Raw genomic sequence first — 26397 nt, forward strand, 5'->3', positions numbered from 1 at the left:
TGTACACACACACACACACACACACAGCTGACAGATTAAAGGAAAAACCTGATTGGGGGTGATGGTGGCGTGCTCCACCCACATTAATACAAGGAGGAAGGTTCTTCATTCCTCCAGTACAATTCAAGTAACTTGTCAAATCTGTATGACACCCCCACACACACACACACACACACCACCCCCTCGCTAAAAACGCTTTATGTTGGTTCTTTCCTTTAATAAGTCACCTGTTTGTATGAGAAAAGTTTTGTAAAATAAAAGGGAAATACAGGTTTAGCTGATGTTTACCGAGCCTTGTATTGTCATTTGTTGTATATTTTGTATGTTAAAAAGTTTTTTGTAATTTTTAAGACTGCAGTGCTTTTTGAAATTATTCAAAGGGAAAACCTTGCATCATACTGTAGGCTCTAAAGTAGTGTACATCAATAAAACAGAAAAGTCAGTCACGGCTTTGTGTCACTGTTTTGTTTAACGTGGTGTTTAATCCCATTTTTTAAACTTTTTTTTTCAGTTTTCCATTAAACTGTCAACCCACACATACATGCATTTAATGTCAAAGAATAACAGCAGCTCTGCTTAAAAAAAAACTGTTACCCAAAAGCCATCATGTCTTGTAGTTGAATATCTTGTGCCCCGATAAGAAGCCTCTAGAAAACATGTTGGACCCACTTATGAAGGTCTTTGGCTCAAACCACCCTTGAACCGACACCAGTCAGGTCTGGATCCAACTTTGCTCTCCAGAGAACGCGTCTAAAAATGAAACATTTGCTTTTTGCTCCACAAGTGGAAACTTCCTCAGAATTGAACGTCAGGGTGTTTAGGATACAACACTTGTAGTTTCTGGCATGTGTATATTTAGGATGTGTATTAGGAATTTATACTTCATAGAAACCACTTATGGGGATTTGTGCCTCCACTAGATGATTGCCAGAAGAGCGCGAACAGGAAATGGAGGAGGATGTGACATTTATTCAGCCATTGTGAGCTTTAAATGTGTAAATGAAAGCAAACACAAACCCAGCCCACTGTCAACATTTCTTTTTATTGTATTACCATCTTACACACAATTCTAAAGTCATACTGCCATAAGTCAGAAACCGGCAACAAAAATATCTCCTCTGACACCAGAGGGTTATTCTGGCTATTTTGGGGCCAGTGTTGCGCTCTGGGTAGTGTAGGCACATTTAAGTTGAAAAAACTAAGACGCATGGCATCACAGGAGTTTTACACATTGTCTGGAAACAAGGACAGAGACAGCAGTTAACACCAAGGCCTCAGTTCGTTTACATTTTCTCTTTATCATTGGACATTTTATAACAAAATTACCATTTTTCTCAGGAAGTATGGTTAATGAAGATGTATTAAATTCATGATGCCTCTCTGTTATGGTTCTCTAATGTCTTGATCAAAGCAAAAAAAATCTCTAGTGCTTGAAGACATTCGTCAGGTCTGTGACATCACCGTTTTAACTAATAGTTCTGCATGTCAAGCTCCAAACAGATCTGAGACAGCAGAGAGACGCAGTTTTAAATTCCTTCTGCTGTTTCAGTAATCCAAGTCCGTCCTTATGGCTCTCTCTTTTTCAAATGGCACAGATGTGCTGCTGGAGGCCATGAAATCAATAAACACGCATGTACACACACACATACGCAGCTGTGTTTGCAAACACCAAAGTTGATAAACTCCGGAGAAAAAAATGTAGAGACAGAAACATCAAGAGTATAAAGAAAAGTTCAAGTGCTGAACAACGCCTCTGGAAGGTGGAAGCAGCCTCAAGCATTTCAGGATGAACATCTGTACAGTTTCATGAGCGAAACATAAAAGTGGAGAGCATAAATATACATGCAGACGTGGCTGTACAGGGTCCTCAAGCTCCAGTGGCTCGTCTCCACAACCGGCTTGTACAAGAGGAGGAGATGCAATAACACACAGTCAACATGACGGCTGTTTCCAGGTGCAGCACCTGAGGATCTGGTCAGTGAAGCGATGGAACTCCAGCGGCCCCCTCAGGAGTGTCAGGGCCTGGGGTGTCATCAAATAAGGGCGGCTCGTGATGGGGGACACGTTCAATAGTGGTTTTACTTGGGGCTGGAATGTTCTGGAACACGTTGTTGCAGGGATGTCAGAAAGTGAGCGCTCTTCTCTGGTACGAGGAGAGAGATGAACGACTGACTGTTAGTTACAGAAGGCCAAGTGGACCTGCTGGCCGTAGAAGGGATGGTTGGAGCGCTCGGCCACGGCCTGCTGGGCGATCTCTTCACTTGGGAAGGTGATCAAGGCCTCGCCGCTGCACTGGCCACTGAAGTTGTACAAGATGAGGATGGCATCAGGCTGGAGCTGCAGGGACAGAGAGAGAGATGGAGGATGATGGTGAAGAGAGGGTCATTTAACTGCAGTTGCACCATGCAAACACCAGGGGGAGCCTACATCCAAGGAGAGCAGCACAGAGAGAAAGCTCATGTCAAACTGGATCAGTTTGTAGGGGAAAGATTAACCCCTTCATGTCATCAATAAAGAGCATGGGATTATCCCGCCATTTAAAAGTGCTACTTCAGCCAAAAAGTGAAATTAATTGATTTAGCTTGAAGATGATTCCACAGTCAGCAGTTGAAAGGAAGTGAGGCAGAAAAAAAAAAAATACACCAACCCATGTGAGTGGGGGGGGTAATAACTTTTGGTTGAAAGATTGCTTTAATTTCTTATCTTCCTTGGGGGCAATCATGGCAATGTTGTTTAAGTGACTCAGTTGTTTTTAATGTTAAATTAAATGTGTTAAATATTAAAAGGTCTCTACCAAACAGTTCAGATGTCAATGATAAAATTCAAGAAGACGTTTGAAACAATGAACCCAAATTTGAAAAACTGAATAGACGAGTTCGATTGGCTCGTCTGCGTGGTGGCACAATCGTTGGCCATCAACTTTATTTCTGCTGGAAACTACGAGGCATTTAAAACTCCTTGAATGAAATCTGAGCATATGAAGAAATAAATAAGGAGTAACAACAAATTAATACAGAGCAAAAATCAAGTAGTCCATTTTAAAAAGACACTAGCTGAGCTTCTCAAAGTTTGCCATACAAAGACAAATGAAAAGTTTGGTAGAGCATGTTGTTGTACCCTTGTTACAGGTGTGTTGTGGAAAGTTAACTCTGCTGAGAGGTTTAATACACTTGAAAGGTGCTTATTGCTCCACCGGATAAAGCGCTTGCATCTGGTGAGGCCTTTTAGCTCCTTTTAGCTCCTGTAACATGGAGACACAGCGACATCTAGTGGATTCTTATTAGCAGGACACAGCAAGATGAGTTCAATGTACTCCAGCAAACAGCTGAGCAGAACATTAGGACAGCAAGAGCAGAGAACACACTGTTCCCAGAGCAGCTGAAACCCAGAGCAGACCTTCACCCACTGTTAGCAAGCATGCATGATCGCCATGCATCAAACCATTTCTGAAGCGGGAAAAAATTAAGAAGATATGAAACAACAGCAGGGGGCCAGCATGGCTCAGAGGTAGAGTGGCCGTGTAGCAACCCAAGGGTCGCTGGTTCGATCCTCACTTCCCCCGGTGACCATGACGAGGTATCCTTGAGCAAGATACTGAACCCCTAACTGCTCCTGATGGCCCTGTGACGGACTGGTGACCCATCAAGGGTGAACCCGGCCTCCCACCCGATGTCAGCTAGGCTCCAGCCCCCCCCCCCCCCCCAACCCTCAACAGATAAGCGGTATAGAAAATAGATGACAGGATAGATGGATGAAGGATGGATGGAACAACAGCAGCAAAGAGCAGCTCAACTGTCATAAAATTTAATATCAGAGCCTGAGAGAAAGCGAGAGAGCTGTCATCTGCTGGAAATGGTCAAAGAAGTGGGAGCCAGCCTCCCGAGGTGAGCTGGAGTAGGAGTGCTGAGTCAAGACCAGCTGCAGTCCGGATCACCGTCATAGAGACCACGGGGACGGCACAAGATGCCTTTGCATCACAATCAATTCTAGCAGCGACAAAAAGGTGCACTTGGATCCCACCTCATCACCGTTTGAGGTCTGAACACACGTCCAGCCCACATCACCAGAGACGATTTACTGTTCGCTTCCTCCTCATCTTTGGATTCAAACAGTAAAATTACATCCAACCTGCTGCTGAGTGATGTCACCATTCACAGATGTACAAAATAATGCATTTATTATCTCAGAAAATATTTGTAAAACATGGCAATGGTCTCAATCACTCATTTCAAGTGTTCTTCAAATAGAGACAAAGGATGGTAAGCTTTTTTGAGTGGAATAGAGGCTCCAATTGCTAAACAATCAACAGGATGAGAGCTGAAGAGTAAAATATGAGGCTTCATAACCTAAAACCAGTTACTGACATCACGTTGGCTACGTCCACTTCTTGTTGCACAGCTGATCTGCACCTCGATAACCCTGAGGGACACATTTATGAGTCAGATGGCCACTGAGGTGGAGGACTGCTGAGGGAAATACACCTGTAAATAGACCACCAGGTCAAGAATCAGCACTGCTAACAGGCGGACGGGGAGAAACCGAAGTTATGATGCGTTGGGAAGCATGCAGGCCGACACGCCGGGTCAAGAGCTCCGAACCACGATGGCCAGATCAGGCATTTCTTTTCACGATCAAAATATTTTCATTTCAATTCATTGCAATTGAGAGGAAACATGTAGATCTAATGATGGTGACAGAAATGCCGTTTCTGTCCACTCTGGTTCTCCGGTCCAGAGGCTCTTCTTACCTTGGGGTGAGTCCCTAAAGACAGAGCCATTCTTTGGGCTGAATCAGACTCCTGGCCTGTTCGCTCATCTGAACCACGCCGCTGTACTCATCAGGGGCGTACTACAGACAGCATAATAATGAAGAGAAAGTCAGGGTGACAGTACACAAAAGAAGCAGAGGTTTACACTCACACATTTACAAAAAGGTTTAGGCTTTAGGTGAAAACAAATTAAAGGACACACACAAACAAAATACCCCCAGCAAAAGCTTAATTTGAGCTGTGTGTCTGGGCTGGTGTCTGAACCAGTCCTTCACCCAGGGCCAGTGTGACAGACCCTGAAGAAGCTAGAAGACACTAAACCATGAAAGGTTCTGTTAATCAGCCAACAGTCGGGGGGGGGGGGGGGGGGGTCAGTTTTACTCCCCCGAAATACTCTCACACAATGAGCCAATGTGAGCCTGGCAACCCCAGCTCCCACACACACACACACACACACACACACACACACACACACACACACACACACACACACACACACAGTTTGGTGAAAAAGTCACACTGCAGTTATGGTGCACAATATTGCCATATGGTATCATGTGTTTACATGTTGGATTTCACAATAAGTACTGAACATTTGTGCAGCACTGTTAGTAGAACAATGTTATATTGCTAAGTTAAAGAGCACAAACTAATTGAATACTTGACAGAAATGAAGCCATTTTTGCAACATTTGTGCAGTTCTGTTCAGTTTGTTTTTTTTAACATTCATATAATTGCACAGGCTGACATCATGTTTTGAATCTTATCTAACACACACACACACACACACACACACACACACACACACACACACACACACACACACACACACACAAAGTGGCCCCAAACATAGGTAATAGCTCTGTGCCCCTCCACCTCCGATCCCACCTCTCTCCTTTCTGAACTCACCACACCAATCACCTACCTGCTGCTGGGGGCTCCACCTAATTAAGGCTGGCAGCAAACAGAGAGAGGGGGAGAGCACAATCTCTCTTAAATGTGGTGGTGGGTGGGTGGGGGGTGGGGGGGTCTAAAAGTTGGTCTAATCCTCTTTGAATGTTCCATGCCAGTCACATGCTCATCTTACTGACCTGGAATCCCTGGAAAAAGCTGAGGATGTCCTTGACTCCAGTGTTGAAGGGGAGGCCCTGCATCCGCACCAGGGCACCAGGCTGGGGTAGCACTGAGGAGGCGGCAGCTGCAGCAGGGTGGGGTTGGGCTGCCACTGCTGCTGCCACCCCTGGGGGAGCAAAATAGCCAACTGTGGAGGGAGAAACTGGAGGGCTGGAGGGAGAGAGGGCGGCAGGTGAATGAGGAAAGTGAGGGAACAAAAGAAGTCAAATATGATAAGTGATGATGATATACGCTAACCTGGGGTAGTAGGCAGTGTAGTTCATGTTCATGAAGAGGTGTGGCTGGGGGGGGTAGTACGCCAAAGTGTGAGCGGAGCTGTGAGTGGTGGTCTGATGTGGTCTGGGGGCAGCCAGCAGGGGGGGCTGGTAGAGGGCAGCCTCTGGCAGAATGGCAGGTGGGGTGGGGAAGGCAGCGTAGGCTGTGGGGGGGGACAGACCTGCAAAGGAGAGAAAGAGAGAGAGAGAGAGAGAGAGAGAGAGAGAGAGAGAGAGAGAGAGAGAGAGAGAGAGAGAGAGAGAGAGAGAGAGAGAGAGAGAGAGAGAGAGAGAGAGAGAGAGAGATGCACACCATCACTGTCACCTGTTACATCCAGATCTTAATGACATCATTAGAGATTATGAGTCCCAGTGAGGGGTTCTCACAAGCAGTTTATCAAACACTGCTCACAGTCTGACGCATTATCAGAAAACAAAGGACTCAAATGACACTTGACCCACATAACAGCAGAGTCGTATGGAATCTAGAGCCACAAATGTTCTAGTTGGTAGCTTTTAGCTCAAATCAAAGTGTTTGTGGAGTGTTGAGCAAACCACTTGGCTCATCCTGGATGACACGAGATTTGGAAGAGGGATGTTTAGCTGCTCGTAACCGTCCGTCTCCAGGAGCTTCCAGTGATGACCATTATGTGATTTAACCAGCAAGTCAAGCAATTTAAGAGATCCAACTGTGAGGGTCCAATAAATTAATAATCATTTGGTGCAAAACATAACCATAGCCTTGCATTAGATAATCCCATCTCAATAAACTACTTGGATGGGTCAGATTCCTACTCCTCTTTCTAAAAGCAGACTGATCAGCATGAAGCAACAGTGGCTCAGCGTCAGAGTCCAAATCAACCAGAAACACAAGCACTCACACAACTGACCTGAAGTCACAAGTTGTGTAGAGCAAAACTACATTCTGTTAAGTTGTAAAAGTAAAACTGCAAAAAAAACTGGACATTCCGTACACACAAATCTGAGTGGGTGACAACTTCACCTTCAAATTCACTTTCACACGTGCTTTAGGTGACACCATTTAACTGTTTAATCACATTAAAACGGGTTCCATCATTGAACGAGCAGAAACTACAACAAGAGGACTTTTTGATGCCTCGTAATTCACTTACTAAAGCTACTGCGTCCTTCGGGGTGTCCCACTCAGAATATAAACAAAGACAAACGACAGAATGCTTGTATTTACATACAAACAGCCTCTATCAGCGTGACACTGTGGGACACTGGTCACGCTCAGTGCCGACAAGGGAACAGCGTGACATCCAACACTGCCGACCTTGCAGAGGTTTCCAGGCGGACTGTGTACTGCAACGATCACAGCTATAGTACCCAGTGGAGACGCAAAAGCCACCCTATCCCCCAGCTGGTATTTATACAGGGTTCATACGCATTTTTTACTGTCACCAAGGAGGTAATTGTGATCATTTTCCACTTAGCAGGATTATGTAAAACTATGAGGCCGATGGCAGAGGTATGCCCTCTAGCTACCACTAGATTTACATGACCATGCAATTCTTAAAACATCAATTAAATAATGAATAGCTACATATTGTGATAATATCGATTTTGCCAATCAATCTCAAACACATACACCTTAAAATACAGTCAATTGTGATGCAAATGTTCATGCTTTTTTTCCCCACAAACTTTCTGGCTTTAGTTCTTTTCCAAAAACTCTCCAGATCTTTCATGACCTTGTATTCACAACATCTATGAGCTGTAGCAAAGTACACAGCCAGACGTTTCCAGCAGAATGTGGTGCACTGACAGAACCATTTCAAATATTTTCTGTAAAACAAAAATAAGATCCAAAAAGATCAAATAGTTTGATGCGTATTTCAAAACAGGTCGGATCCATATCTTGGTATCTTATTGTTCTGACTTACAGGGCAGTTTGCAGGGCGGAGGTGAGAGGCCACTGCGATTCAGAGTTCCTCCCATCAGGACGATGCTCATCTCCTCGGTGGAACACTGGAACACCTCCACATATCGGTCCTTCATTGTCTTTTTGTGGCACTTCTGGGCAACCATGAACGCCTTGTCCGACGACTTCATCTGGATGAAGGCATCGCCAGAGGGTCGACCCTGCACAGACAAAATTCATGTTTTCAGGTGTTCTGCTGGTCTCCCATCTCTTAACACAGAAGAGATGGGAGACATATCTTCACCTAAATCTGTCTGGCCAATATTAATGTATTGAATTGTATTGAATCAAGAATGTAGTCAGAGGAGTTTTTACAGAGACTTTGACCAGCTGAATTATTTCAGTGAATTCCCTCTAGGAGATCCTCAGACATCAGCTACTGGGAGGACAATGGACTAGTTTGGATAACGTAATGTCTCTGACCGACACTGTTAGTTCAGGATTAAGGGCATTAAAAAAAGCCTTCAATGTAGGAATTTTTCTTTTTAAAAAAAGAAATAAAAAGAAAAGAAGTCAAATCGTTTGATCTAAAGTCAATATTCAACCTGATCAGTTTTAAATAATATAATATCAAAAATATTTAGCTCATTTAACTGAATACATTTTAGGCCTGAGGACAATGAGGTTTTTTTGAGATGTGCAACTCTACCTGCAGGGGATTTGCTTTAATGCTGTTTTTCCTGACTCATTTACTCTTCAGTAGTTAATTCTGATGAAGGAATGCTTCTCAATGAGTGACTAACTGGGAATGACACTTAACATAAATACACACTTGCGCCTCAGCCCACCACTCTGACCTGTTGGTTAAGCACCATGTGGACTCCGTGGGGTTTGATGTCAACAGTGTGCTCCCCCATGAACTCGAGGATATCCTCAATGCCAGCGGTATAGGGCAGGCCTCGGAGGCGAACACAGTCCCGAGTGCTGCTGGCTGTTGGAAGGAAGGGAGGTGTGGCCAGGACTGGGACGATAGGTGAAGGGGGCAGCGTGGAGATCAGAGGGGTGGACATGTAACGGTTCAAAACCTACAAATCAAAAAAGGAAAACACTGATTAAATCAAACACACTACTGTAGATTTCTGGTAAATGTCCGTCTCATTATAGTGTTAACTCAAGAAGGGTGCAATAATAACTTGGAGAAAAGCACCATAAGAAAGATATCAGTTATAGAATCACAACCTTCAATTCATCAAAGTCATGACTGTTCCTGACTTCCTGATGATATATTTTTATCCCATTTCTTCACTTTGTATATGTACACACATACGTAGCTGAAGCTATACAACCTTGCAGGAATGTGCAACAATGTCCTACACAGACAAGGCCTCCCTCTGAGGTCAGTCGGAGTAAAGCATCATCTGCATCGCCAGCTTCCAGAAAGACTGGACTTACCTCCCAATGTAGAGGCTCATCGTCCAGTTGGTTTTGTCATAACATAGTGAAACCAAAACTCAGAGGATTTTTTACAGCGCATATAGGAGAACCTACCTGTTGCACCTCAGCTGCAGTGCTGCGAAACAGTTCGATGTACCGCTTCCCGAGGATCTGCCTGTGCTTCTTCATGGCATTCTGAGCGTACTCGTCACATGAGAAGAGCACAAAGGCATCACCAGTGGGCCGTCCATCAGGGTACTTGACAAACAGCAGGCCCTCTGTCCCATCAGTGACTGGGCTCTCTGGACCCAGGAAGTCCAACACTTCTTGGGGTGTGGCAGTGAATGGCAACCCCCGCATACGGATAATCACCTGGTTCTCTTTGGACAGGAACTGGGTGACCTCATTAGATGTACCTGGTGTCAGAGAACAGCGATGATAAAACAGCAGCTGGCAGCAGCTGAAGACACTTTGGAATCCTATTTGAGGGCATCCAGCCTGAGATGCCTCTGTAGAAATTCTACTCAAATCAAATTTCAAACCCCTACCAAATGTAGTTTGGAGCAGATTTGAGTATTGTCATTTTGCCCATTTCCTGGGATTTTTGGCTTTTTGGGTGATCTATAAACTAATGTGAATATGGAAGGCAGTCTGAATAAGGCCTCAGAGTCTCACATGGATGGTCTGTGGACCCACTATGGAAGCCTCTGGTTGTTTCCTCAGTGAAGAAAGCCTCAGTTCCCTGTGGTCCAGTTCTCCAGGATTGCATTGGCTATATTTGGTGGTGTTTATGTGCTAATACATGAAATCATGATGCATCTAGTCTGGTTTCTATTGTCTATGAATGGTTTCTATTGTCTATGAATGGCCAATTTAAACCAGCCAACTATGAAATTAAAATGTGCCTCTGATTGCTCAGAATTCAGATTGTTGATAAGTTTATTGTGTATTACTTTCCCTTGATAAATGTAGTTTGACTTGTCTGCTTCGCTATTTGCGTAAAGCTTGTGCTGTCAATCTGTATTGATCTCAACTCTGAGTAAAGTCCACAGTCAGAATGTTTCTTTTGTCAACTATCTCTGTTCTGGGCTACGGGTGCCTCGTGCTCAATGGTCCACAGGCCCCTGGTCCTTCCTTTGTCTCTTCACACCCCCTTTGTATCAGCATTGAATTGGTCCTTTGACTGGCCATTGGCCTCTCTCCCTTCAGGGAGTGGAGCGAGAGACTGAACTGAAAAGGTGAGGTGCTGTTAGCCAAGACTAAAATTTCTCTCAGGCCTCTGGAGGGTTTGGCAGGAGATGGAGAGGTGAGGAAGGAAAGAAAGGGGGCGGGAGGCTGCATTTCACAAAGCGTCTTTTATGAGAAGATAAGCTGCTGGAGAGTCACTGGAATGAGGCAGGGACACTGGTAACCGAGAGATCCCTACTCTTTTACAGATGTGGAGGGGTCTTGTTTTTCCTCAAAGATGCAGAAAAGTCATGAAATAGAAGGCTGCCACACAACAGAAAGCCTTTTACTTGACTCTTCATGCACACAGTGAGAAGAGAGAAAACATGAAATCTGACCTCCAGCAATCTTGAGGAATTCCTCTCCTGTGGCCTTGTAGACCTGAGAAGATGAAAGAAACCTGGATTTAGTCTTATCAACACAGACGGAACACTCATACTGAAAATGGCAAAAGTTAGATATTTGCTGCAATAGCCAAATAAAGGACAGTGATAAGAAAGAGCACTGAGGTTCTATTTCAACATTAATTTTGGTGTAGTATAAAAGGGACACCTGCATCGTCTCCCAGAGCTCACTTGACACTCATTTCCCTTTCAGGATGTATCTTAATGCAGGGGCCATAGTGTCCTCACTCACTATTGGAATTAAATCAAGTAATGTTGGTCCCCATCGACCATTTTGACCCCAAAGCAAAGAAAAATAGGAACCTGAATTTTCCTCCATGACAAAAAAATCTCCCCTGGTTCTCTGAAACTACTAAGGCATTTCATGGCATGGCTTCTGAGGGACAGGGTGGGAAGCTTGCCTGGTCATAATTTCTCAAAAATCAAGCCTGAGGGAATCTATTAAATGCCTCATTGGAAATGCTGCTGAAGCGTCACCTGTCACAGTAATCTGGCCCTGGGGTGGTTTCAGATCAACTTGTTTGACAGGAGAAATTTTCCTGTCAGTCTTCTAGTAAAGTCATGAGTATTGTTAAGCTAGACACACGACACAAATCTATGCATCACAACTGAGCGTGAATGAGACAAACTGTTGAAACTGACCTCGATGTAGCGGCTGCCCATGTGGTGCTTGTGGCGCTCTAACGCCAGATCCCTATGTTCTGAGTTGATGAAGCGAACTAAAGCCTCGCCATTCCGCCGTCCCTGAGCATTGAGACACAGGGCCACGCCACCTCTGGAACAAAGGGTCGCAGGTACATACATCACTTTTCACTTCCAGAGTCAATGACACAGAGCCACAAACAGCCTACATCTACAGTTTCTCGAGAGCATTGGTTATGATTTCTGATGTTCATGCCAGTTATCTCTCAAAAGTTAAATTCCAACTTCAAGCTTCAAACTAAGGTGTCCGTTTTACACACACACACACACACACACTCACACTACCAGTCAAAAGTTGGGACACACCTTCTCATTCAGTGTTTTTTCTTTATTTTTACTACTTTCTGTATTGTAGATGCACACTGAAGACATCAAATATATGAAGCAAGATACATGAAATTATGTAGCAAAGAAAAAACTGTTAAATAACTGTAAATATGTTTTATATTTTAGATTCCTCAAAGTAGCCACCCTTTGCTTTGTTGACAGCGCTGCCAACCCTTGGCCTTCTCTCAAGGAGCTTCATGATGTTGTCACCTGAATGGTTTTTACTTCTCAGGTTTGTCTCGTCAGGGTTCACTTGTGGAATTTCTTGTCTTCTTAATGGGGTTGGGACCATCAGTTGTGTTGTACAGAAGTCCAGTTAGTTCACAGCTGACAGCTCTGTTTGACAACTGTTAGAATTCACATTATGGCAAGAACCAATCCGCTAAGTAAAGAGTAACCAATCAGGCCCTTATGGTCAAATAGCTGCGAAGAAACCACTACTAAGGAAAAGCAGCAAGCAGAAGAGATTTGTTTGGGTCAAGAAAAACAAGGAATGGACATCAGACCAGTGGAAATCTGTGCTTTGGTCTGATGACTCTGATGAGTCCATATTTGAAATCTTTGGTTCCACCTGCCATGTCTTTGTGCATCGCAGGGAAGGTGAACGGATGGTCCCTACATGCATGGTTCCCACTGTGAGGCATGGAGGAGGAGGTGTGATGGTGCAGGGTTGCTTTGCTGGTGACACTGTTGGAGATTTATTCAAAATTGAAGGTACAGGCGAAGATCAACTGCAGAGTGAAGGCAAAAGGGCCAACAAGTGCTCAGCATCTCTGGGAACTCCTTCAGGATGGTGGAAAACCATTTCAGGTGATGGCCTCATGAAGCACATCGAGAGAAAGCCAACAGTGAGCAAAGCAGTAACCAAAGCAAAGGACGGCTATTTTTAAGAATCTAAAATATATAACATTTTGAGTTATCTCACAATTTTTTGTATATGCATATATATATACTCAGATACCAACAATTAACCCTGCTCTGAGACATGTGCGAGGTGTTTGTAGTTGTTGTTTGGTCAAGTTACAGTGTCCAGTTCCAACATACTTGGCTATATTGAGGCCTTTAAAGAAGCGAGCAATGTCTTGGTCTGAGGACTGCCATGGAAGCCCCCGAGCTCTGATGACCGTCTCACTGTCCACTGGCTCAGTCTTACTGCTGCACAAAATACATAAGTGAAGGAAGAAAACATTGGTGCTATTCTCACTGTAACCAGAAAACACGCAAGAGATCACATCCACTAAAGAGAGAAATATCACAAATGGCTTTATCCAGCCAGTCTTCAGGAACTACAGTTCGATCCAGATCACCACCAAGTGCTTCTAGTCATACTGCCTGTCGCTCTACCGAATTTAACAAAAAATCCTTTGGTTTTTGCAAAATCCAGTTAACAAACAAACAAAATCTTGCAATTTTATCAAATTCAGCACCAAATTGCAAATGCCAGCATGTGTTACTATCTAATCAAAAAAATAAATATAACTCCTGGATTCGATCAGATAAGCTCCAAAAACTAGTGGCCATGTCCCTTCCTCCAATCAAGTTGAGAATTTCAGTTACATTTATTTGGGGTGGTAACACCTACGAGGACATATTATTTTAAGCATTTCCACACACAGCCTTGGATAAACATTATGTATAACTTTATTCCTACTTGTTAAATCTGACTGAGTTATTCACAGAGGGTTGATTGCAGGAGGCAACACTGTGGTACGATTAAATTTCAGAAGGTTATCAAGGACGTGGGCTTCTGGCTGACGGAGGACTGTCGGATTTGGTGTTCTGTTGCTTAATAGGCAGGTGAGCACTTGATGGTAAAGCTGGACTGCTTTAATAACACATTTGAGGCTGCGGTCGTCAAAACTAAGGGCCCAAGGTCTGAGATATGGACATGAAGGGCGGTAGTCAGTCTTTAAACAAGGTTACTGGCAAACAGGTGTGGCAGGAACACACACAAAGTTCATACATACCAGGTTCCAGAGTCAAACTTGTACTTCACCGTTTCGAAACAGGAGAAATTGTGATCTACAAAAAAAAAAAAAAAAAGTAAAAATGTTGAACTCTGTGTTCAGTAGTGAAGCTGTTCACCTTGTCAAGTGGAGAAGACATACTTGGATGTTCTTAATGGGCATTAAGCCAGAGGGGATGGACACAGTGACATTTGAAAATATCAGATAATGATTTATTAGCACTGTAACATCCTGTCAAGTTATTTTATCAAACTGTAGAAAAAAAAAAAAAGTCTGATGTCAGGAAGAGTTTTTACTGCTTTCAACCCCGTTTTCGAGAGCTGCTTACAGGGAAAAGCATACCAAAGATAAAAAGAGTTTTAAAATACCATAGAAACAGGACAAGCAGGTTGTGGGACACAACTGCAGTGCTGATGAAATAAACCCAAACAATCTGGTTGTTTAAGTAGGTGAACACACAAAGAAGTACTTAATAAGACTGTATGTCACTTCTTTGATCATATTTGTTTATGCTGCCCTTGTAAATGCAGGTCAGTAACTGATGGTGCCCTACAAGCTCAAAAACATTGTCTAGTTTTCTTCCCACGTGGGGCTAAATGAATAGAGGGGAAAGATATTAGTCCACCTGCGACCCTTCGGTTGCAAGACAGCCACCATGCCAGCCCCCAAGAATATTAGTTATCAAAGTAAATCAAACAGCCAAAGTATGTGTGAATTGGTTCAAACTGTTAAGAAACTGTTTTTTCTTTTTTCTTCCTTGAGTCTGAAACTCACTACCAATTCAGGATAGACCGTTATCAAGTATTTAGTTTATACTGACGTAACGTCAAACAGACATATTAAGAAGCTTGACAAAACAGTTGACTGTTGATTATATAACATAATAATCATCCAATACTGGCGTCCAAAAAAGAGGGGTACGGGGGGTTTCTCACTCCAAGCCTTGTCTGAGGGGAGGCCACTCACTTCAGACTTTGAAAAACTCTGATCTAGTAAATTTAGGAGGTGGTTACTTACTGTATGGCTCAGCCAGGATGCGGAGTATGAGCTGCACCATGCTCCTCACCTCCTTCACCCCCATCAACTGCTCTGACACAGCAGGAAGACCAACATCTGCATGCTGAGTTAAAGATCCTTGCTAGTTTGCTAGTTTGTCTTTTCACAACTTGATGTTCTAACGCTTTTAGTTCCAAACATTTTTGGATAAGAAGTGAATTCCAAAGTCATCAGTATGAATATGTAGCAATTCCTTTTGGCCAAAACGTGTAGAGGCTAGCAAAGGATACGTTCCAGCATGGAGGAGAGCAGGAGCTTCTCCACAGGGCCGGCGCAGGGGCAGCATTTGTGAAACTCCTTTCTCACGTCCAGGAACGAAAAGAAACATTCAGGAAGGACAAGATTCTAGAAAGTAACAGACAAAAAAAAACAAAGCTTTTAGAGTTGCAGTACCACACCAGGGTGCTAGCATCAAAATAGATGAAAATAACGTACACAGACATGAAAGCTTAATACATCCAAATTGGTTTGAACTACCAGGAAGATATGAATATATATAATATTTATGCATTCAGTACAGATCCTGATTAGACTGGATTGAGTGGAGAAAAAAAAACTTTCCTATAAAGCGTGATTTTAACTCAATCACTCAAGACAGATGGTGAGGATTCAGTTGAGCAAAATCATTCTCATTTCGAATTTTTGTGAAATATATTAAGACAAATATGAAACCAATTTTATGATCAAAGATGTTTCGTAGGAGTTGAAAATAACCTATAAAAGAAGTGTGCTGTGAAGGAATGAAATATCTTTTAACTTTGAACATACATTAAGGACATACTGTGTATCTGCTGAATGGAAAAAGAGTAGAGAGATAACTTTACCTTTTTGGAGGCTTCGGGGTGGAGGGCCTGTCGAATAACAAGAGGACTGTTGACACAAAGTGTGTAAGAGCTCCGGCCGAGGCACTTGACTTCTGATGTCACGGATTGTTGGAACTGCATTAAAAAAAAAAAAAAAGGGAGAGAAAGGACTGGAAAATAAACATGGATTTTATCCCAAATTCTGAGAATTTACAGGAAACAGACCATCAATATCAAATCTGAACATATTTAATAGGGTGATTTATGTAAGGCGACCCCACTCCTGTTCGATTTGTAACATAACTGCACACCGGTCAAATATCTTGTGCGAACACCAGCAATGACTTGAAAAGTGAGAATTACACGGACGACATAAAAATGGAAGGGCAGACAAGCGAAGGTGGAGTTGTGTTTGATGTCTGACAGTGTGTGTGTGTTTCTCATCAGTGAGATGGCTTGTTTAACAGGTTTTAGTGTTTGCCTACCCTGCGAGGGAGCACACAAAAGAAGAGGAATGAGCACACCATGAGTTAGGAACGCCAACACTTACCATCAGACAAGAGGGGAAAACAACAAATACTAGTCCAACCTGCCTGTTTATATAACACAAAAAGTGATGGGTGCAACAACCAAACCTAAGTACCAGCATTTATTGTGTTTTATCAATAACCACATAAAATGAGCCCTGCCCTGTGTGTTGTGTCAACCTGCTATTGGCAGCACTTATTTACATAAAGTAGAACACAGTCATAGAGCATTTACCTTCACCAAGGAGAAAAATCCTGCCAATAGCTATGTCAGAACAGGGTTCAGGAGCCAGCATCTAAACCACATAAACTACAAAAGTTAATCACCTGATCTTTTCACCGGATTTTATAAAAATCATTGGAGATTTTTGGCTGGAAAACAAATACACACCCGTGATCACATCACCTCCTTTTGAGAGGTAAAAATGTGTCACCAGTGTTTCTTTGTATTTGGGATGGTTTACATTAAACAAAAAAAACAAAAAACAGCCGTGTTTTAAACATATTGTTGCAGACTTAATGTACTGTAAAAATCATTTTAACAAGCCAATCAAGTCCACTGCACCAGTTGGATCCACCAAACCGCATGCAACTACACAAATAGTACAACTTACCAAATAAACTACATTTACTTTGGTTCTCTGCCATTCTCTACAAGGCCTTGAGACACTTGTCACCGCTGATATTTCTTACGGGGAAAGAGCCAGGTTTGGTTGAGGATCGCTGAGGTCAACTATTGATAGGGAGATTCAAGAAGCTGCAACATGCTGTGGAGAGTTAAGGAGTACTTGTACATGTTTTAGTTTATTCTCTAATAAAGATCTCACACTGCATGGCTCAGGGCTTTTGAAATGCTATAAAGCAGGTGACATTTTCATTTCAGTCCTTTAGACTGCTGTATTTACTCACTGCTCAGTGTTGAAATGAGACTCCCTTTAAGACAACTTAATTTTCCCCTGAATCCTAAAGGTCAAGATACATGACAGCAGAATTGGACCATCTGCATTTGAGACCACCAAAAAAACCCAGAGACTACATGGCCACTGGCGATATATGACATATAATCAGACAGTGAGAGAGTATTAGTGGTGCATGCTGAGACAAGTTCCTTAAGAGTCAGAAATGCAGGGCTATTAGGCAACTCCATCCAGCTGCTTCTGGAGGTAACATTAAGTTGATTTCTAGGTGTTTGCACAGGAACACAAGAGAATTGTTTTTCCGACCTCTCAAAAAAGCCTGTGTGTTTACCAAGCAGGTCCCCCAGTACCTACAGACCTATGAAACATCGTATGACACTCCTGGTCAACATCATGTTTTGAATTTTAGTCCCATTCATCTTAACCTCTAAATGTTGTAAAGGTCATGTGACAAAAGCAGTAGTTCTCAAGCCACTGACAATGACGTGCAAAGATGTTGTTGTTGTAGTTCTGTGGTGCCCAGAAAACAGCAGCATCGAAATAAATCACCACACCCCGACTTGCTTTACACTTAGCAAGAGAGACACTTGCATTCGATGCAGAAATACACATTTGATATAAAACTCAAATCAAAAGAGTTTATCAATAGATATCTACCATGAAAGACAAAAACAAAAAAAACACCGGAACTACAGTATAAATGTAATGAGAGGAAGACTTGTCTGACTTGCTTTCTGTCATGCAGCCAGAAAAAACACTTGTCAGACTCATTCAGAGGAAACAACTGTCTGAGCTCCTTTAATTATGAAGGCAAAATGTCCTTTGCAGCATGAGGGTACTGAAGCCACAGGGCAACGTGAAGAATGGTATCAGCAAATGCTGCAAAAGATCTGCTTATGGATGGAGACTGCAGCATTTCAGCTGTGAACAGCAACAGAACAAAAGAAAGTCCTCATAGCTGTCCAGCAGCCCGACCTCGCCCAACTGCTAACGCTGACAGGTGACTGTCGTCAAGCACACAGCATTTTACTTTCTCTTCCGTGGAGAAAAGAACAGCTGAACATAACTGAACAGCAAACAGGAGACAAATCTTGACCTGACAGCAGATTGGTAAAGAAAAGAACAGCCTCAAGAAGACAAAAAATGTCCAGAAATGTACAATGATGAAGCTTTCACTTAAAAACCAGGTCTAGAGTCTGAAAGGCATTTCTACAGATGAGTGGGAGGAAGTGGCCTTTGAACATGGTCCTATCAGAGTTTGCTCTCCAGTGAAGCAGGACTGTTTGTATGCAGAGGTGAGGTAGGGTGGTGGTGGCTGAAACAGACTCTGATAAGACCAGCAGGGAGTGTCAGGCTAGTCCTGTACTGTTAAAGAAACCTACAGACAAACACACTGCCACCGCAGCACATTTAGTGATACGGAAACGGATGTTCCATGACTTATGTACAGGAGGGGAACATGGACATGGATTAATAAATTGAATGAAATAACCGCGGCTTGTTTGCCAAAGAAACAAAATCTCTCGTAAATAAATGACAAATCTAGTTTTAACTGTAAAGAGATGACCGACATGTGAGCTGTAAACTGGGATTAGAAAAAAAGGACCATGAAAATATTGAATTCAGTAGAGAAAATGGTTTTAACATAACCATTGTGTGGATAGCACAAGACTTACCACAGGAAAGACCACTAAAAGCCGTCTTTGCTTTGAAAAAGAAGTAAGATCAATATCTGCTTGAAGTTGAAATAAGCAAAAATGACGCTTATGTGCAAAAATCAAATATGGTCACAGTGAGAGAGGCTTGACAGCAAAGCCTGATGGGTAAATGTAACTCCTTGACAACAATTATGTACCATTCAGGCATGTACATTTGGGCACACCCAGCGGAGACTAGCATACCTTGATGATGAGCTGCAATTATTCATTCATCACATGGTTGGCTTTGATGAGTTTTGAGTGACATCTGTAAGTCGTGGCGTGGCCCTAAAATCCTTATTGCATCAGTCACCTGTCCGATGTGACTCACCATATTAGGAAATCTCAAAACATATGAACTTTAATACGCATGCAGTGGGTACAAGTACTACTGTCTTTGTTGAGCTTGTCAGATTTGAAAGATAATGTACTGCATTGACTGGCTCCAACCTTGTTTTTGTATTCAATTTTTCCACTTGTTGAAAGGTGAAGCGTTTCCCAGGGTCGCAGTTGAACGAATGACAATCCCATTAATTTACCCACCTTTAGAATACAACGAAACAATCCATTCAATTGATGGAGTGCACAGCTGATGATGTAGTCAGATGTATTTTGCCTGAATGATATGAATGAATGATGATGTGCAATGATATTGATAATCATACATATGTAGACACACACACACACACACACACTGAAATTTGCTTCACTGGTTTTCCTTCCAGGCCTTGTGAACAACTGTGTTACTTTATTCAGAATGATATCTATTAGTTGAGAATTTTGGTTCATCTTTTTTACTGAAGTAGATCTCCATGTGCGCAACTGGTCATCTCGTGCCAACCAACACCGCCCCATTAATTTGCACATGTTCTACAAGTTGTAGATCTGGAGAACCTAAGGTGACTAAACAAGTTGATTACCATCATCAGAACACTCTTTATGCAGGAATGCAGTTATTAGGTTTTGTCAAGCCAGCCCACAAAAAGATGTCCTGAGCATGTTGAACTTGCCGTCTGACACAGACCCCAGGAGGGCTAGCTATATGACATATATACATCTTTAAAACATTTTATTGATGCTTTATACCTAACTTTTAACTCTGTTGAGCAATTCATACCTCACTTGCTATAATTATCTCCACAAATTTGATCACTAGCAGGTCTGTCTATTCGGATTTCTACAAACAGACAGTTTTTAATAAAACTTGGTGTAAAGGTCATATTGCAAGAAACAAGTGATCAACTTCACCTGCTTTCATTAAGCATTTTGTGCCTCTCTTTTTTTTTTTAAGTGTTCAATTCACAACAGCAGCAACAAGGTGTGTGAATCCTCACATCCCAAGCAACTCAACACATGCTGTAACATGCTGTCAATTTCCCAGGCAAACAGCCTGACAACAGCTAAACTAGCACCAGCCCACTACCAGGAACCACACTGCACTGCAGGTGTGACACACACACACACACACACACACACACGCACACACCTGTGATAAGTGTCACAGCCCCAGTCATCCAACGCAAACACTCAAGCACTCACAAGTTGTACAGTCGTCATCATTACACATTGTTTATTCACGTGAAATGTTGATATTTCAAGACTCAACCAATGTGTTTATCATCACAAAAGCATCCATCTCTTCACTCTTCTCTTGCTTCATAAATTAGCATCAAAATTGGCTTAACACCTCTGGGGGGGGGGGGGGGGGGTCATATAACTAGCCCACCAACAAGACGGAGCTACTTGGTTCCCTCTTTCACTGGATACATTGGAATGCCCACCTCGTGTTTTTTTTTTTATTAAAAAAATACAAAACAGTGAGCAAAATGTGCAAAAAAAATACATTTTTTTCCTCCCCTCTTATCAACAAGGATACAACTGGAGTGCGAAAGGAGAAATAGTAGGAAAGTAACGGGTGAGACAAAGGATTGGAGGAACAAACTGATTGCTTGGGTTAATATTTGAAGGTTCAGCACACAAACTAAACTACGGTGCAGCTGAAGTCTTAATCAGGCCTGTTTGTGTCAGCTGTGACTTCAGAATTGAAGCTCAACTCCCATGAAACCTTGACTGTCTTGTTCTTTGTACTCACAAATATGAACATGGAGAAGGAATTAAGACCCAAACTCAAGGCCACTCTCCCGTGACTACATGGCATTCAGGCCCACGCAGCACTAATATCTACCCTGATACACTGGTCCAGCATGATAATGAGAGGTTTTAAACTACGAAACAGGGTGGGAAAGGTGCACCCACTGCAAACAAACACACCAGATTAGCTGCGAGAGTAGTTGAAAAACATGTTTGGCAACATAAGCACTTTTGTCAAAAACACACCTACCAACAAGGAGGAACAAGAGCAAAAATTTGCATCTGGGGTCATAAAGAAGCCCAAGATGTGAATTACTCCACCCACTTTCTGTCCTCCAGCCTAAAATAGAGGTGCAGCCCCAGGTAAACATCCCGCCCTCCAGATGTCTGCAGCATGCATCAAGCCAAGACAAGACTAGACCTGACACAGTCCTTATCTGCAGACACCCCAGGCTCTACCCATGGCTCCTGACTGTCAGAACAGTTTAACTGTCAGGACTGAACCTAAATCACATAACTCAGCCAGGTGGAGGAGGGACATTTTTCAAAAAAGGTCATTGGGGAAATTTGACACCTCGGCTTAACTTTATACAGAAGCTCTTCATGTCACATCTTGCTCAGTAGAAGTAGAAAATAAAAAGTTCTCTCCATTTCGTCTGACTGTTAGCTGCAACAATTAAGTGAATTGTTTTATTAACTTGGTGTGACTTTTTTTTTTTTTGTTAGGCCTTTTGCTGGTTAAATACACCACAGTGAGGAGTGAAATGGAGTTACCATGGTGACTGATTATTAAATGGCCTGTGAGAATCACCTGTTGCAGCGCCTTGTCCAGGGGCTCAGCCTTGACCAGGTCCTCCAATGTCAGCCCCGTCTCCTCTTTACTCTCGTCTGTCAGCTCCAGAGAGTCCGGCTTGACAAGACATCTGTTAATCTTGCCAACCTGAAAGGGGATTTAGCATTTCATGGCGCAGAATACCGCGTTAGACGCTAATTAATGGTAATTAAGTAAAACAGGCTACAGCCCCCGACATAAAGGAAATGAACTACTTAAACAATTGACAATGTCGTTGCAAAGCACGGAATTGTCAATAAAGGTGTTGTTTTGACATGCCAAACCAAAAGGTGTGTTTTCTCCATTAGGGTGTAAATCCCTTTCCCCACCTGCTTGTAACGTTTATTTATTTATTCAGGTCGTACACCTGTTTTAAAAAAAAAAAAAAAAAAAAAAAGTGAAGGCAGAGTCGCTGCTGCGTTAGCTAGCGTTAGCCTGGGGATAAGCAGGCTCGAGCCGAGAGCACACACCGTGTTGATTTAAATGTCAAACATACTCCTCCACTAACAGGTAAACTGTGCCACAAAAACAAAAAGGTACACAAGAAACCGTACAACGAACGAGTCACAGAGGTCCATACCTTTTTCTCATGTAGATCCACAATTTGCCACACCAAGAGAATTATTTCCCTCTCATCCGAACCCAGTTTACCCCCATTTGCACCAGCTGTTGCCCCAAAGAACACCACCAGAGTATCACTGTGCGAAGCCATCAGGGACCACAAGGGTAAAAACTACAATTAAAGCAAAGATTAAAATAAAAACAACACGAGGGTTCACCTTTTTCCAAGTGATAAGAGGAGCGAACAAAAGGTCTGGAATTGAGGTAAACGGAGAGAGAGAAGAGGGGAGATTATGTTCAGAGGACCCACGGAAGAGTTTGCGGTCAGAGACTCTACCTGTTGCAGTACTTGAGTGTGTTCTATCCAGAGATACTGGTTTAACTGGTAAAGAAGGGTGGAAATCCGTGTTTCTTTCACACGAACTCCATATCAAGCCCTGGAATTTTTTTTTCCTCCTCTTCTATTTTTTTTTTCCTGAGTTACCTGTGTGGCACGGCCCTTCCACGAGCGGAGTCCCACAGGCGTCTCCTATTGGCTGGTTTGCAAAGGTGAGGGCGGGACTCTGGTGTGTGTGCTGTAAACTAATTGGTCGGAGCTGCTGACTCAAGAAGAAGGCTGGTAAAACCACCGCATTGGCTCCACGAAATAGACCAGAATGTTTTGTACAAAAGAGAGCACAGCTGAGTGACTGCATCTGAAACAAACCGTGCAGACTCGAGAAATCTCTAGATACTTGGTTTTAAAACTTGTATTGTGTTCCATAAATGTGACAGGATGCATTATCTTCCGAAAAATAAAAAAAAACAAGGTGAAATGATCTTCTGAAGGGTGTATTTTCATGTCTAGGTTAGGAGTTTCTCTATGTAGAAGGGCGTACAAAAACAGAGGATGGAACACTGTGTTTTTATTCACTGATGAAAGGTGTAAATATTCTGTGTGCAAACACAAAATCTGATGAAGAGAAGGGGCTACAAGTGAGGTTGGGGACATCACATCATTTGGATCCTGGTCCTCGGCATGTATAATGTGAGAGTCTGATCCCTGCAGGTCACAAACAGCGAGAAGATAAAATCAGTTAAATACGACATGAAAAATACTAAAATTCCATGTATTCTTGAAATTTTAATGGAGGGAATGCGGTTGCCAATGTATTAAGGATTTTACTAGTTTTTGTACAGTTTTTGATGACAATACATGTGTTTATTTTTGATGAGGCATCATCATTTGAGACAAATACAGATTTTTGTGCTGAAACGGCAGCTCCTAATACTTCACATGCAACAGTTTCACAATCCTATGTTGGTCATGGTAGTCCTATATATGCCTAGACAATAACAGACTGCTACAGAGTGCCAGAACGCATTACAGATCCATTAACAAATACGTGTGAGTTTGTAACAACGTTTTTCCATTATGAACCTGATTAAAATAATATTTTGCATTAAATTTACTGATCACACAATAGTTTGTGCTGGCACTAGCTTGCTATTGACAGAAAGAGGCAGAAGCAAGCCTCTCAAAGGCTGCGATATAACACAGGTTCAAATCTTGTACTCTCACACTTTGAGAGGCTAAAAGTCACCAAATGTTTGAATTTGTACATTTTCAATAATCACGGGAGTTCCCTATAGATGATTTTACTTGGACTTCTTCTACTTGGCAACGTTTCTACTGTTTTGCTCATGTTGTGGCAGATTCGGGTAAAAGTTAGAGGAAGGAAATAGCAGGAGGAAGGGAATAAAGATGAAAACATTTGTAGACAAACAACTGAGATGCAGTGAATCAGCATGTTTATGAACATATTTTTACTTTAATCTCCACTGCTGTACTGCCTCTTGCACTGCAAAACAGTGGCCCGAAGCAGAGTTACTCCGTAAATGCTTATGTTGCTAATACAATTCAAATGAGGAGTAATAATTTGCAATTTAGAGTTTTCATTAAAACTTTGCAGGTTCTCACTGGCTGGGTGGAATTTTCACTCGCCTGGTCTGGTTCCCAGAATGCCATATTTTGTTGCTCCTGACACTCCCATCTCTTTTTGCTATGGGCAACAGTGAGTGCACTGCTGTCTTCACCTCCTTTCACTCATTTAAACCCTCCATTCTTAAGGGTAAATCTTAGTGTCTCCTCTTTGATGAACCAGCCCAAGAAGTTTGGGACAGACTGACAGACATTTTAGTTGAAATCTTGAGCATCTAATAATATTCCATCAATACAACAATTCACATATTAATATCATCACACAGTTATCATATTTACAAACCCTGTCAGTTTGTAGTACTAGAGTGATAATCTGAGTCTAGCTTTTGATTTGTGTCACTGGTAAAACTGCAATCAAAAATGAATATGTGGTGTAAGAAATCTGAAGTTTTTCCACTGGGGAAGTGAAAAAACAGTTTTTGATAATTAACAAGTTGCCAAAGAATTTTAGACATAGTCATCTATGGTCAGAAGGTTAGACCCAACATTCACAGGGATTACAGATTATAAAATAGAATAATTCTAATCACAAATTAAGTTTATGATGGGATTAATGATTGTCATAGAACCTTATTCAAATATTTTTACTTTTTTTTGCTTGAAATATAAAAGGCAGTTTTTACTAATGTAAACTAATTACGTGCTTTATTCAAATAGTGTGTCTCAACAGACCAAAATGTTTTAGTATGCCTAAATCAAAGTCATGATAAGCCTTTTCAAGTCTGCAACTAATTCTCTTTTCTGCAATGTGTTTGTATTTATCCAAACCTAAAATCAAATCAGACAATAAAGGACATCCATCCATCCATCCATCCATTTTCTTCCGCTTATCCTGTTAAGGGTCGCGGGGGGTGGAGCCTATCCCAGCAGCCTTCAGGTGAGAGGCGGGGTTCACCCTGGACAGGTCACCAGTTCATCACAGGACCAACACATAGAGACAGACAACCATTCACACTCACAGTCACACCTACGGTCAATTTAGAGTATCAATCAGCCTCATCCCCTCTTGATGTCTTTGGACTGTGGGAGGAAGCTGGAGAACCAGAGAGAACCCACACAGGAACAGGGAGAACATGCAGACTCCACAGAGAAAGATCCCATGCTAGAGCCAGGGCTCGAACCCGGAACCTTGCTGCTGTGAGGCGACAGTGCTGACCACTGCACCACCATGCCACCCCCACAATAAAGAGCAGAGATGTTAATTCAATAGCATGTGACTTAGTATCAGAGTATAAGGATATGGTCATACAATGGGAATATACTCAAAGTGCAGGACTTTGGATGCAAGCTCTGCTGTTGTTATTTCCTCATTCTGATGATTCTGATTCCGATGATTTAGACCCAGTAATCTTGAATTGGGTGATGTCATTTGTCATTTCATGCATTTTGCCTTTGTTCTCTGTAATTTTCTCAAATTTAAAACCATCCCAAGTCACTAGAGTTCAAGGGCTTGAACACAACTGATGAATTTAATATGGAATAAAAACTGCGACAGTACAACGGTTTTATAAATGTTTGTGTATAAGGTTTATGAAGCCAAACACCTGGGAAAAAAAGACAATCTCGAGATGAATATGAATAAATCACACAATGGCCAATGAGAAAATCATAATGATGCCACACTGAATTGAAAACATAGTGCTGATGTTGCCATCTACTGGTTGTGCTAGTTGGTGAGGTTTGGACAACATTTGTGTTGCCATGTCGACAGTTGCCTGGGATACAGTTATTTTTGAAATATCTCAATGACTTGGAAGTTAAGATAAGTTCACAAAAACCCTTGCGAAAATGCTGGAGGTTTGTGACAAACATTAAGACATGATTCCGCTT

The 26397-nt window shown here is 42.3% G+C and overlaps 1 protein-coding gene across 4 annotated transcripts; it reads right to left on the minus strand.

Annotated features, from left to right (window-relative positions):
- Window positions 1-995: 995 nt before the first annotated feature.
- Window positions 996-23087, minus strand: esrp2 (epithelial splicing regulatory protein 2). Of its 4 annotated transcripts, none has more exons than XM_086187646.1 (16): window positions 22924-23087; window positions 22606-22758; window positions 22005-22133; window positions 15983-16096; window positions 15389-15503; window positions 15120-15215; window positions 14103-14157; window positions 13180-13290; window positions 11749-11881; window positions 11041-11083; window positions 9590-9891; window positions 8899-9126; window positions 8064-8262; window positions 6140-6338; window positions 5860-6052; window positions 997-2337 (listed from the first exon to the last, which is right to left on the minus strand). In XM_086187646.1, the coding sequence occupies exons 2-16, from the start codon at window positions 22735-22737 to the stop codon at window positions 2176-2178; spliced, it is 2211 nt and encodes a 736-aa protein (XP_086043772.1). In that variant the 5' UTR covers window positions 22738-22758; window positions 22924-23087; the 3' UTR covers window positions 997-2175. The 4 variants fall into 4 exon arrangements, with proteins under 4 accessions (XP_086043780.1, XP_086043772.1, XP_086043787.1 ...); XM_086187661.1 differs by lacking the exon at window positions 22924-23087 and adding an exon at window positions 4748-4848 and having other exon boundaries at window positions 2196-2337; window positions 22606-22915; XM_086187654.1 differs by lacking the exon at window positions 22924-23087 and having other exon boundaries at window positions 996-2337; window positions 13180-13287; window positions 22606-22915.
- Window positions 23088-26397: the final 3310 nt, after the last annotated feature.

This window comes from Aulostomus chinensis, chromosome 2 (genome assembly GCF_037954235.1).
Source record: "Aulostomus chinensis isolate RoL2024-O1b breed Wild chromosome 2, RoL_Achi_v1.0, whole genome shotgun sequence".
Classification (NCBI taxonomy): Eukaryota; Metazoa; Chordata; class Actinopteri; order Syngnathiformes; family Aulostomidae; genus Aulostomus; species Aulostomus chinensis.

Bases quoted from the DNA above. Each gene is read 5' to 3' on its own strand.
- esrp2 (XM_086187646.1), bottom strand. From the start codon at position 22,737: ATGGCTTCGCACAGTGATACTCTGGTGGTGTTCTTTGGGGCAACAGCT. The intron at 22,134-22,605 runs GTATGGACCTCT...ATCCCCTTTCAG, and splicing joins TGGATCTACATGAGAAAAAG to GTTGGCAAGATTAACAGATG. The intron at 9,127-9,589 runs GTAGGTTCTCCT...TTTGATTTGTAG, and splicing joins CTGCAGCTGAGGTGCAACAG to GTTTTGAACCGTTACATGTC.